This window comes from Pinus tabuliformis, chromosome Q (genome assembly GCF_031772625.1).
Source record: "Pinus tabuliformis cultivar Carrire ecotype Pingquan chromosome Q, CPIR1, whole genome shotgun sequence".
NCBI lineage: Eukaryota > Viridiplantae > Streptophyta > Pinopsida > Pinales > Pinaceae > Pinus > Pinus tabuliformis.
Genome location: NC_142296.1, coordinates 101,915,578 through 101,929,073, shown reverse-complemented (window position 1 = coordinate 101,929,073; position 13,496 = coordinate 101,915,578). Strand labels below are relative to the sequence as shown.

The 13,496-nt window shown below is 37.0% G+C and overlaps 1 protein-coding gene across 2 annotated transcripts in view; it reads left to right on the top strand.

Annotated features, from left to right (window-relative positions):
- The window catches only part of LOC149218432 (IAA-amino acid hydrolase ILR1-like 8), a 48,500-nt gene extending 35,317 nt beyond the window's left edge, over positions 1-13,183 (top strand). The window contains exons 1-5 of one of the 2 annotated variants that reach the window (XM_089383993.1): positions 8,966-9,589; positions 10,358-10,483; positions 10,667-10,981; positions 12,402-12,530; positions 12,674-13,183. In XM_089383993.1, coding sequence (XP_089240119.1) covers positions 9,242-9,589; positions 10,358-10,483; positions 10,667-10,981; positions 12,402-12,530; positions 12,674-13,051 — 1,296 coding nt within the window. In that variant the 5' untranslated portion in view covers positions 8,966-9,241 and the 3' untranslated portion in view covers positions 13,052-13,183. Of the gene's footprint in view, positions 1-8,965; positions 9,590-10,357; positions 10,484-10,666; positions 10,982-12,401; positions 12,531-12,673 lie in introns of those variants that run through there. The other variant, XM_089383994.1, reaches the window with a different exon arrangement.
- Positions 13,184-13,496: the final 313 nt, after the last annotated feature.

Here is a 13,496-nt window from a genome sequence, read left to right as displayed (position 1 = left end):
ACACAGCAATATCCTTATAAGTGTGCAGCAAATGATCAGTGTGCAACAAGAAGCAACAAGTAGAATTCGAAGATGCTGAAACCGGAATATGAGAAAGCAAACTAGATAATGCAGATTCGTTCTTATTGAAAACTTTTATATCTCAACACTTGATATAGACATATAATCTCAGTAATAGCTCATCAAAAGACTGCAGCAATGTCTCTCAAGCAGTTCCTTCTAATGCTTAAGTAGGTCTTCCACCTCCAGCTATTGCAAGTACAGTTAAAAAACCACTAATCAAGTTTTATTGCCTCAGGACAATGACAGCTCCAACGTGCATTCGATCTGCAATTAAGTTTTATAGAGTATCAAAAGACTGCAGCAATGTCTCTCAAGCAGTTCCTTCTAATGCTTAAGTAGGTCTTCCACCTCCAGCTATTGCAAGTACAGTTAAAAAACCACTAATCAAGTTTTATTGCCTCAGGACAATGACAGCTCCAACGTGCATTCGATCTGCAATTAATCTACTCTGGAATCGCTACCAAGGAGGTCAGACTACTTCAACAATCAATCAGTGCAGCTTCAGAGTTGCTTCATGCTTTCATATCCGGCCGGTTGATTATTTAGTGCAGTGCTAATGGCGGCCAGGGAGTTGATGCGGAATTTCCTTCGTTTCGTTTGGGAAGGAAGTCTCATTAGAACGTTCATTCAAACTTTAGAGGAACGCCTTGCACAACACGGAGGAAACGTGGAATCCAATCAGAGTATCGTCGCTGGTGAAGAACTTCCCAACTATGGAGACGTAGTTTCTGAGGACTGGTTTCCTCGGTTGTACCAACGAATCGAATCTATCATTGAAGTGGAAGGGCCATTAAGGTTCATGGAACTTCGTGTAGCCCTTGAAAGCCGTCTGGAAGGTACCACACTCAGAGCAAATGAAGCATTAAATCTCTTGGCAAATTTTACAAATAGATATCCCCACGACTATATGGCACATATGACTGAACTCTTCGCGGTGATTTACAAAGAGCTAACGGGAACTGTTTCTAAAAGATGACCTTGAAAATGATTATAGCAGTTATGGCTCATCTATTGACGTATGGCTCAGCTATTGACGTATGGTCGAAGCAACCGACCCCACTAAAATCCCCTTCACACGAATTTTTGAGCTAGGGCCAGTAAGCCACCAAATGAGAGAGATTGAAGGGACACTACATTTGAATGAGCTAAGGGAATCAGCTTAAAACATTAGAAAAAACAAAACCTTGCCTTTGGATTCTTATTGATGTATACAACTTAAACTTTTCTGCGGGAACTTGTAATCGTCGTGAACTGAGCAATAAAAAACGCGCATTTAACACAGCATCATTCAAAGCTTCGTTTTCTGCTAGAAACAGAAAGATATTTAGAATCTACAAACTCAGGCTCAATATCATATAGAAACCGAGATATAGTTGTCCAAACCGATATAGGGCACATATAATTCTCTGCTGGAGACCGGACAGCGTCTTCACATGTCTCCAAGTAGCACGTGTCCATTCAGCGCAGCTGGTGCTAGCTACTAATCACAGGTCAGTCGGATAAAATAACCATACACAGCTACAAATAATGATCCGAGTCACTATAGAAACTGATTTGTCTTGAGTTAATGCAAAATCCTTCAAGCGATATGCATGTATCTTCTACCACATTAAAAGGGTTTCTCAGAAGGGAGAATTCATGAACGATTTCTGCAAATGGCAAATCCTCCATCTTGACAAAGAATCATACATATCTACTCTGTAGCTCTGGATATGCTCTCAAACATATACGTCTTGTTCTTTATTTATATTTTGCGGGCTCGGATAGAATCTTCCCCGTGTTAGAACGCGAACGCTGATGGCCAGTTGGCGCTTGCCCTAAGAACACAATGACACAATGGAATTTGCAGAGATGGCCATCATGTGCATAATGGTCTCCGTCTCCGATAACTTTAACTTTAACACACTCTAACAAAGTATGAATCTTGTTACTTCTTATGGGAAGATATGAATTGGAAACACAGTAGTGCAAAATCTACAAGCACAAAGTTCTTCATAGCCATCTATTAATGGAATAACAGACATGCGCACACCAGGTGTAATATCGCCCCGCTGCCGCTAGACTAGTTGTTCTTCATAGCCAATACAGTATGGCATAGGTATACTCCATATCACCTGCTCATCGTCCAAACTATTGTCTAAAAAATCATAAATTGTATGCACAACTTCCTAAAATTTCGATATGAAGGCCAGATAAAACATTGAATCACTCAACAAAATAGATTCAATCACGCACAATGCGTATCACTTGATGGTAAAGTTTTTGAGTGCTGCGAGAAGACATGTACACAGGAGAGAGAATGAAAAGGTTTACAAAGACACTCGTCCTCTGATTTCTAGTTCCACAGTTAATTCGAGGCACAAGATTTTCTAGCAGAATAATATCATCCCATGAATAATATCTACATTCATCATAATCTAGTCAACAAGAATAAAAACGAAGGAGCGTTACGTCAATAAAGACTGTCAAAATTCCAAGAGTGCAGGTCACGGAGTAGCACGCAGGATAGTGTGTTACATAGAATAATGCAGAGCATCAAACCACTGTAATTTCAGGAGCAAGGATAAAACTGATTTGAGCGCACAGTCACCACAGTGAGCGTTGAGAAGTCAAATAATCAAGAGAGGCGTTAGAACAGTTAGCGCAGAGCGACCAGCGGAACCGATGGGAGAGCGACAGGCTGAGCGTTTAGACTGAGAATGGCAGAATATATAAAACGCATAGCTGACAAGCGCAGAGATACAGAGATGTCAGTCAGGAGTAGCGCGTTAGCAACAGAAACGTACACAGTGACAGAGATAATGAAGACCACATCAGCGCTATTCAAGGCAGCTCAGACACAGGATTATGGGCAGAGGTGCAGGACTGACATGCACATAACAGGCCACAGAAAAACAAGCGGCTCCGATACCATGTTAAACACACATGGACAACAAAGAATGGGAAAGATAAATCAGTGAGTTCATATTTTTTTATTAACATCAGATATACATTTATAGTACAACATATGACTCTTGGGTTTCAGATCCCAAGGTCTCTTGGACTGCTTTGGTCTATTCGGCTTCCACACTAACCCACTTAGGATTAGGTGTCCAACAAATGTCTATGAGCTTGCCTACTCATGAAGATATCAAGTTGTTTGTAGACAAGGACATCAAGATATGACAACAAAAAAATCACAACGAACAGCATCATGAACAACAATTGAAGGCAGCATACTGAATGCAATGAATGCAAGAGGAAGGTTGTTGACAACACAGAGGCAGAACAAAGTTGCAAGCTCAAGCAGATCCATTGATGATGAAAGAAACTTTGGAGACTCGGGCTATGAGGTGACGACGCAAAATTAATATCGCTTGAAGACAGAGAATGGAACAAAGAAGGAGTTGCATGTGCTGAAGCAACAACTCAAGGAAGAACATGAAGCTGCACAGACACATGAATAAGTTTCAACGGGAACAGGAACAGGAACAGCAGTGGGCGCAACATGCACTCACAGATGAAACTGTGCCCGTACAAGTTAAAGATCCATCCTTGCAGCTGGCACGGAGCATACATGGTGAGTAGTGTTGTTGATCACATGCAAGGGATTCAGAAGCATGCATGTCATTATGCACACACATGTGATCCAACCCATTCAGCAAGGCGAAGATAAGAAGCAAGTCCAACTAGAGTTGAACATGTACTTCTGCAAGTTGATGCGCATGGCCACCAGCACACACTTGAAGATCAGCATGGACACTATGCATCAATGTGTTGCCGGTTCAATGCACCCAAGAAGACCATGTGCATGTTAGTAGACGAGTTGGATGAAGGAGCCGAACCAATGCACCGGTTGCAACGGAGGCAAGAGTTCGCTTCAGTAAGATATCACCATGGGGTGCATGCACACCATCAGAGAGGACCAATCTTAGCATCATCTCACCACTTTCGCCATCACAAGAATGTCAAAGAGTTGGTCTCATCATAATGGACCGAGTTTCAGTGATGTCTTGCATGGCTTGCTCAAGCCATGTTGTCTCACGTGAATACATGTGCATTGTAATATAATGTCTTGTCAAGTGTAAGTCAAGTGTCAATAGTTGGATGTAACAATCATAGAGTAGGGGAAGAGTCATGAGGGTAGTTGAACTGTCACAAAGGGGAATGTCAAGGGTCACCCAACCCTTTGTTATAAATAGTCCCTCATAACTCATTGTAGAGGCTTTTGGTTAGCCAAGCTTCCGATAAGACTATCTTGGAGAGAGCTTGGATAGTATTGTAATGCGCCTTGGCTTCTCTACTTCATGGAGCTAGTACATCTCTTTGGAGGAGCAGGTGGATGTGGTTGTAACATTCCACTGTTGGAGCTAGTGGGTTTACATGGATGTATTGTATGACTGGAACTTACACTTCTTAATAAAACATAGCCAACATGTTTTCATGCATATGTTGTTATTGTAGTTGGACTATTCCGATTGTTGTAGTAATGTATGTTGTTTAACGTACGTAGTTGTGTATGAACTGTTTTATATGCAATTGTATGAATCTTGTTGCAGATGTGTTGTTGGTTTAACCATCAATTTGGATTGTCGACTGACTTTCTTTCCAGCTTGTGATGCATCTTCACTCGTGTGTTCCCTTCCCATTCGAGTATTGTTATAGGTTTCAAAGGGGCACACTCATCTCAACCCACATGTGTTAGAACCTCTCATGCACCTTCCTTGACTCATTGCAGTGGTCACACCCTTTCTACCAACAAAGTTATCTTACTTGCCTCTGTGCGAAATTGCGGTCAAGGCATTACCATACGACCCACTGCTGGGATTCCTACACCAAACGGTCTAAGGTCTAATTGGGACTTCTTACTGGGGAGATCCCCTTGACATGTTGGCGGGTCCAGCACCATCAACAGGAGGCTAAATCTTGATTTGGCCCCATCTAAATAAACTGAGCAGCCTGGGTCATCTCATAAAGGTCCTCTAAATGGCTCACAAAGACACTTGAAAGTGTCCGTCTTGATGAGGTTGAAAAGACAAGGATAAGAAGATTTGTTAGTCAGAATGGAGGTGATGTAGATGATCCTAATTCACCTTTTTATATGGTATTTTCTTATGACCATAAACTAAATTTGTCTACATATTTTGAACCAACTTCCTTAAAAGTTGCTTATCATGATGAATGGAAAGAAGTGATGCAGAAAGAATATGATGCTTTGATAAATAATGCCACATGGAAGTCGGGTAATACTCCATTGGGAACCAAACCAATTGGTTGCAAGTGGGTCTTCAAGAACAAGTATAAAGTAGATGGCTCACTTGAAAATCATAAATTCAAGCTTGTGGTAAAAGGTTTTGCATGGAAGGAAGGGGTCGATTATGAGGAGAATTTTTCCCCCATAGAAAAATGGGCTACCATCCGAGCAATTTTTTCCTTGGCATCTTAGAATGTTTGGAAATTCCATTAAATGGATGTAAAAATTGCTTTCTTGAACAAGGATATGAAAGAGAATGATTTTATGTCCCAACCAGAAGGTATTGTTGTGAAGTATCAAGAACACAAAGTATGCAAGCTTGTTAACTCCTTGTATGGCCTCAAACAAGCACCGCGAGCCTAGTACGAGTAATTGTTTGAGCATCTTCTGAAACTCAATTTCAAACATTATGATCTTAATGATGCAACTTTGTTTGTCAAGAAAATTGGAAAACAATTGTATATCTTGTGAAGTATGTAGATGATCTTCTGATGATAGGGAACATTGATAATTACATTGCATCCATAAGGAAATAACTAAAGAAAGGTTCTGAAATGAAAGATTTAGGCTATGTTCACTACTATCTTAGTATTGAAGTAACCCAACATTGGAAGTTTATATTCCTCTCTCAGAAGAATTACATTGGATATCTGTTGAACAGGTTTGGCATGGTTGAGTGCAATCCTTTGACTACTCCAATGGAATAGAATTTAAAGCTCACATCCACTGAAACAAATGAATTTGGGGATGCAACTAAGTATAGATAGCTCGTAGGAAGTCTCAATTACCTAACTACTACCAGACCAGATATTTCATTTGTTGTTGGAATCCTCTTGAGATTTATGCAAAAGCCTTATGAGGGTCATTGGTCTACTGCAAAAATAGTTCTAAAGTACTTGAAGGGAAGTAAAGACTTTGGATTCAAGTATACATAGGTGGATTACTTCAGCTTGATTGGATACTATGGTTCATATTTTGATGGAGATAAAGAAACTAGAGTATCTACTTCAGGTTATGTTATGAGTCTTGGATCAGGATTTGTCTCTTGGAGCTCATGCAAATTGTTAGTTCCAGCAGATTCAATAACTAAGGCAGAATATGTAGCAACAGTTAAATCAACAAAGGAAATTTTGTGGCTAAGGAAAATTCTAGAAGATTTGCATGATAAACAAGTGCATTCAACTCCTCTTTTAATTGACAACACTTCTGCAATAAAGTTGGCAAAGAACCCAAAGTTCCATGATCGATCCAAACACATAAATATAAAGTATCATCTAATTCGACATCATTTTGAGGCCAAGACAATCCACCTACTACATTGTACTACAAATGATCAAATTGTAGGCATCTTCACCAAAATGCTTGGAAGAGAAACGTTTGAAAGATTCAGAATGATGCTTCGACTCACCAACATCCCTTCATATTAAGGGGGGGGAATGTTGACACTTAATATTTGGGATTAGGAAAACTCATGTAAATATTGTAAATAGAAAATAAAGGACATTGGAAGATGAAGAGACATTGGGAGATGAATCCGAATAGTCTCCCTTGTATATATCCATGTTTTCTCTTAATGCAAAAGCACAATTCATTCGTGGAGTTACTCTCTTGGCCTGATCAACACCAATTTTGTAATGTTGCAATTTGATGTTGAATAAATTGCAATGCAATGTAACATTGTGACAATGAATGATTATCGCATTGAGATAATGTTTGTCGCAATGCGACATTAGATAAAATTTTGTACCATTCCAATGCCACTACATTAAACCCTAACATTACACAACTCAATATAGTGATCTGTAAGAGTATTATTATAAATCCTAAGATTATAAACCCCAAATTAAATTAAACCATTAAAATTTTGACCTTAAAATTAACATGTAATTTTTTATTGTGAAATTTAAACTGTCATAGTCATGAATATCTTTATTTCAATCGAATTCCATGAAAATCCTCTTTTGATTTCTAAGAATCTTTAGTGATCGAGTTGTGGTTCCCACCTTCCATGAAAATACTCTTTCATTGTCTAAGAATCTTTAGTGGCTATGTTGGTTGAGTTGTGGTTCCTACCTTACATTTTCATCGAGAATTGAAAGGCTTGTTACAACAGTGCAATGTGTACGCGCATATAAATATTGTTACTTGTATTAATGTCTTTTATTGAAGGCTAATAGGCATTTTCTGTAATTGGAAAAATTATTGATTGAACTGGGGATGCTCTGTCATACTGTTTGAAACGAAACAAACTGTTTAGATAAAAAGCTAAAAAATCCATGGTTGATCATGGTTGACCATGGTTGATCTTGGTTGAGCTTGGTAGACCATGGTTGATAATGGTTGACCATCATTGATCCCTATTGACTATTGTAACCATGTTTATCTTTGATGACCTTGGTTGACGATGGTCTTGATTGACCATTATGGTTGTTTATGGTTGATCATGGTTGACCATTATCATCAATCATGGTTAACCATGATTGACCATATTATGATTTAAATAATATTATGTTTTAAATAATATTAACATTATATTAGACATTATATCATGCTTTTAATAGCACACCATATTAAATGTTACAAATAATGTTATTTATAGCATTAATATTAATATAAAGTTTGTAATGTAATATTGCAATAATGTTTGTCACATTGCAACATTCGTAATATTTTTGTACCATTGTGAGATCACAATATTAAGAGTAAGGTTGACCATTATTAACCACATTGACCAGACTCTAAATATTCACAATGTTAATAGTAGAGTTGGACCATTAATAACCATTATTAAATGGTACTAATAATATTATTAACAACATCAATATTAATATAAAGTTTCAATAAATGTTATTGTTACAACATTAATAATATAGTTATAAAGTATTGTTACATTAATAATATACTTATAAAATAAATTATTCACTTGTAAATTTAATATAGATAAAAAATATCCATTTCATTCAAATTTATTTTTTTAAATGAATGCAAAATTATAATATCAATATATGATTTGTTTTTCATGTTTAATGATTTAAATAAAGATAAAATTTACATGGCTAAAAAAAAACTTTAATAATTAAAATAAAATTAAAAATATAAATTAATTATTAAAAAGTGTTGTCCTCTAAATATCTTTAATAATCAATTTTGGAGAGTTATGTAGCTCATAAATTTTATTGCAATGCTAATAACAAAATCTTAATATCAAACAAAATTTCAAAACAAAAATGCATTTTATGATTTAAAATATACTCAAATTATAAAAACATCATTAAAAAATAAAATACTTTAGTCTTAATTTTTAAGCCAACCAAAATTTCAAAATAATATATTTTAATTCAATATCATAAAGTATATTTTAATTTATCAGTTGTGATAAAGTAAACACCATAAAATACTTTATTTAATAATTAAAATAATGAAATGATATTTTTTAACTTACAGGGTACTAAAACTAGTCTATAGGATTATTAGTTCTATTCTTTTTAGCTTTTTGCAATTCAATCTTTTCTTTTGAATGATGAACTCGCCCAGCGATGTAACAATCCTCTAGCGTAAAAACAATGCCAAAAAAACAGATACTAACAAAGTTAACAAGGAGAGGAATCTTGATTGAAAACCACCGCTAACCAACCCCACGACCAAAGCCAAAGCAAAAGGAATATTTATCGAAAAGGACCGCTAACCAGTCCCACGAAGAAAAGGTTGAGAACCCGACATCATGGGAGTTTACAAAAGGATTCAGGGTGTATATACACACAGAGCCCGTGGGCGTTTACAAAAGAATTCAGGGTGTGTATGAGTTTACAAAAGGATTCAGGGTGTATATACACACAGAGCCCGTGGGCGTTTACAAAAGAATTCAGGGTGTATATACACACACAGGGACGAGTCAAACTCTTTGTCTGTTTCAATTCTTATTTTCTGTCCAGGCTCTGCAGATAGATGGGTTTTCCAGTCAAGTTGTTTTTGTTTTTGGTGGTGATGGCGGGTGTTGCTTTGGATATCACAAGAGGAGGAGGAGGAGGAGCGGAAGAAGATGTAGATTTTCTGAAATCTGCCAAGAATGAAGAGATGTTTCAGTGGCTGACAGGGGTGAGGAGGAAAATTCACAGGCATCCAGAGCTCATGTTTGAGGAATACAATACTAGCAAGCTTATAAGGCAAGAGCTGGATGCAATGGGAGTCCACTATGAATGGCCCTTCGCGCACACAGGTGTGGTTGCCACTATAGGATCGGGCACTACCCCGGTTGTTGCCCTCCGTGCCGATATGGATGCCCTTGCTTTGCAGGTATTTATTATGTATGTCTTTGCAGGATATATTCATATTTTCAGCTCTTTTCTTTTCACCATTCATAGTCTAAGTGGGGTCTTAGTGAAAATAGTCAAATGGGTACTGATCAGGCACCGAAGAGTCACCAGAAGGAAATATCAGGGGAGGGCACTAAAACTATGTACAGGCCCCAGGGTTCCTTTCAGCTGGTTATTGTCTCCTCTAATAAATCTCCTATGAAAAGTTGGATTTAGTCAACCTTCCCTTGGCTTTGTTCAAAACAGAGAGTGAAATAAAGTTCATCTGCAATTCCCTGGTTAGTGTAATCTCCAATAAATCACCTATGAAAAAGTTGGCTTTGGCCAACCTGCCTGTTCAAAACAGAGAACACAATAAGTTCATCCGCCATTCCCTGGTTGTTGTAACCTCCAATAAAACTCCTAGGACAAAGTTGGTTTTGCTCAACGTGCCTGTTGAAAACACAAAATTCATTTCGTCCCCTCTCTGTCTGAGAATCCATTCAATCGCCCCCTCCCTAAATTCATTTCGCCCCCTGTCTGAGAATCCACTCAATCGCCCCCTCCCTGTCTGAGTACTTCTCAACGGGCCAGGGGAGTAAGGTGTACAGGACTTGAGGGAAACTTGTATCATCATATTGCACAACCGGCAAATACAACATCCAAATAATGTTTTCTTTTATTGTTCTTTTTCATGCTTTTAAAATTGTTTGTTGTTCCTTGGCTATTGAACATGTACTAATTCAGCGGTTTGCCCTGTAATGTGAAGGAGCTTGTCGATTGGGAGCACAAGAGTGTAAATCCTGGCAAAATGCATGCATGTGGGCATGATGCACATGTCACTATGCTTCTTGGTGCTGCAAAATTGCTTCATCAACAAGAGAAAAAACTCAAGGTGCTTTGCAGGCCTATATAAGGATTGTATCTAGTGTGTTACTAGATGTTTAAGATTATTATGTTTAAGATTGAAAAGGATAAAAAATTTCGAGGGAAAATTATAATGTTTTGAATAAATCTCGATATAACTGCCTATTTGGCTAATATAAATCTTTCATTGCTTTATTCCTCGCTTTGAAAGGGCACTGTAAGACTTATTTTTCAACCAGCCGAAGAGGGAGGTGCAGGTGCTGCTCATATGATTCGTGAAGGTGCACTTGGAGATGCAGAAGCCATATTTGCAATGCATGTTGAACCTGAATTGTCAATTGGGACTATAGCTTCAAGCGCAGGACCAGTTTTGGCTGGTGTAAGCATTTTTGAAGCTGTTATAGAAGGAAAAGGTGGGCATGCAGGCATACCACATATGACTGTAGATCCAGTTGTAGCTACAACCTTTGTAATTTTGAGCTTACAGCAGATTGTTTCTCGAGAAACTGATCCTCTCGACAGCCGAGTATGTGTATCTTTTCCACTCCTCTTGTCTTGTCGATGACTACTTTCTTTTCTTTCTTAGAATATTTTATAGTACCAAAGTTTGCAATTAAGATAGACGTTGGTTAGTAACCCAGATTCTCCCACTTATAGAGTATTTGATTTCTCTGGATGCACTAAGAATCAGAATTCTATTTAGATTTCGTATCATTCATATATCTTGTGAAATCTTTGAACAGAGTATCTGGTTTCTCTGGATGCAGTAAGAATCAGAATTCTATTTAGAATTATGTATTTTTCATATATATGTAAAATGCTATTGGATTTTGGATTTTTGATATACCTTGTGATATATTGGAACAGTTTTCTGTAGTAATAGTTTAGATTAATCTTAATTTTGAATTTTTCCAGGCATCAAATACTTAATATATAAATTAAAGATAAAAAATAAAAATCTATAAATTAAACCTGAAAAATAAAAATTAAGAAAAACCTTACCATGATCTCTCTACTCTTCAAAAATTACAATGTAACATATTCATATATTAAGATTTCTTTTAATTCCAATGTAACAAGTTCATACATATGGATATCTTTTTTAACTTTCAGTATGAAAAAATCAAGTGAACCAGCTTCTGTACACATTGATTTTTGAGATTTTAGGTTATTTTTATGTTAATGGTAAAATTTAAAATATTTTGGATATAAAATGGACTTGATCATTTAACTTTAAACATATCTAGAATAATTGAGACTTTGACTTTTTGTCTAATGAGCCAACATAGAACCAATTTTGAAAACAATACCAAAAAATAAAAGAGGTTGGTATTAGACCTCGCATATAATTGGTGGCAGAATGAAATAGCTCTGTAGTAGAAACATAAAAGAAATTTGAAACTCTTAATCGAAAAGGCATCCAACAACGAACTGTACAGGTCGCTAACAACAGGAATATCCAACAGGGGAGATGTCCTAAAAGCATAGACCAGACGTTCTACTAGGGTGGGTTATGTCTTCGATGATATGAACTTTAATGGAGTTTGAAACACCCTTGACTTACCTTTGAACCAAGACCCATTGTCAACTTCATCTTGAACATGCAAAGTGGTAAAACCTATTCAAAGTGGTAAAACAGTTTGAATAAGTTGATAGTTGTAACTTAAATATGTTCTACAGCTGAGCTTAACTAGATTGTCAATTTTGGGAGTATTTTAAACTTAGATGGACAAGATTAGTGTCAGCCAGATTTCTAAATAAATTCACTTCATTCATATCTCCCCAATATTCCCATAATCCACAATGCAGATAAAAATGACTTTGTGCTACTTAATCTCCTCAAGTAATGATCTGAATTCTGAATTCTTAGTTGAATGTAACCAAAGCTCTACTGCTAATACTTAGTGATTATGAGAAATGCTAAGCCATTTTCGTTGTCAATGAAGGTAGTCTCAATAACATTCATTGAAGGTGGTAAGGGATTCGGTGTCATTCCGAGCAAGGTTAGATTTGGAGGTTCGTTTCGGAGTCTTACATATGAAGGACTTGGTAAGCTAAAGAGAAGAATCAAAGAGGCAAGTTTCTCTTCTCTGCAGGATAAAATACCAACCTTGATATTACATGCATACTCAGTGCTGTACTTTATAGAATACAGTGGAATGATAATAATATGGAGTGCTAAATAAGCCATTGATACCCTGCTTATGGTTTCATGCAGATTATTGAAAAGCAGGCTGCTGTAAATGGGTGTGTAGCATTTATTGATTTTAATGGAGAACTCCCTGAATATCCTCCTACTGTCAATGACGAAAGGATGCATAATCACATTCAAAAGGTTGGAACAACTTTGCTTGGGGAACGTAATGTGAAGTCAAGAGGTCGGAATATGGCAGCAGAAGATTTTGCCTTCTATTCACAGATCATACCAGGTGGATTTTTTATGATTGGAGTGAAAAATGAGAGCATCGGCGCAACCCATTCAGTTCACTCTCCTCATTTTTTCTTAGATGAAGAAGTGCTTCCTCTTGGAGCGGCTTTACATGCCGCAATTGCTAAAATGTATTTGGACCATGGCGGACCAGCCACTAAGGCGTAGATCAGATCATATCAACCATAGATCACATCATATCAGCCATTTTTGTTTTTCTTTTCTGTGAACAATGCAACTTCATGAAAATATAAAGCTGAAACAGAACTTCCAATGAAACATATTTTAAGTTTGCTAAAATGCATAAGTTCTTTGATGGTAAAGTTGAATGATGTATAGCTCAGGTGCCACTAAGGCGTAGATCAGATCATATCAACCATAGATCACATCATATCAGCCATTTTTGTTTTTCTTTTCTGTGAACAATGCAACTTCATGAAAATATAAAGCTGAAACAGAACTTCCAATGAAACATATTTTAAGTTTGCTAAAATGCATAAGTTCTTTGATGGTAAAGTTGAATGACGTATAGCTCAGGTGCCACTAAGGGTTAGATCAGATCATATCAACCATAGTTCACATCATATCAGCCATTTTTGTTTTTCTTTTCTGT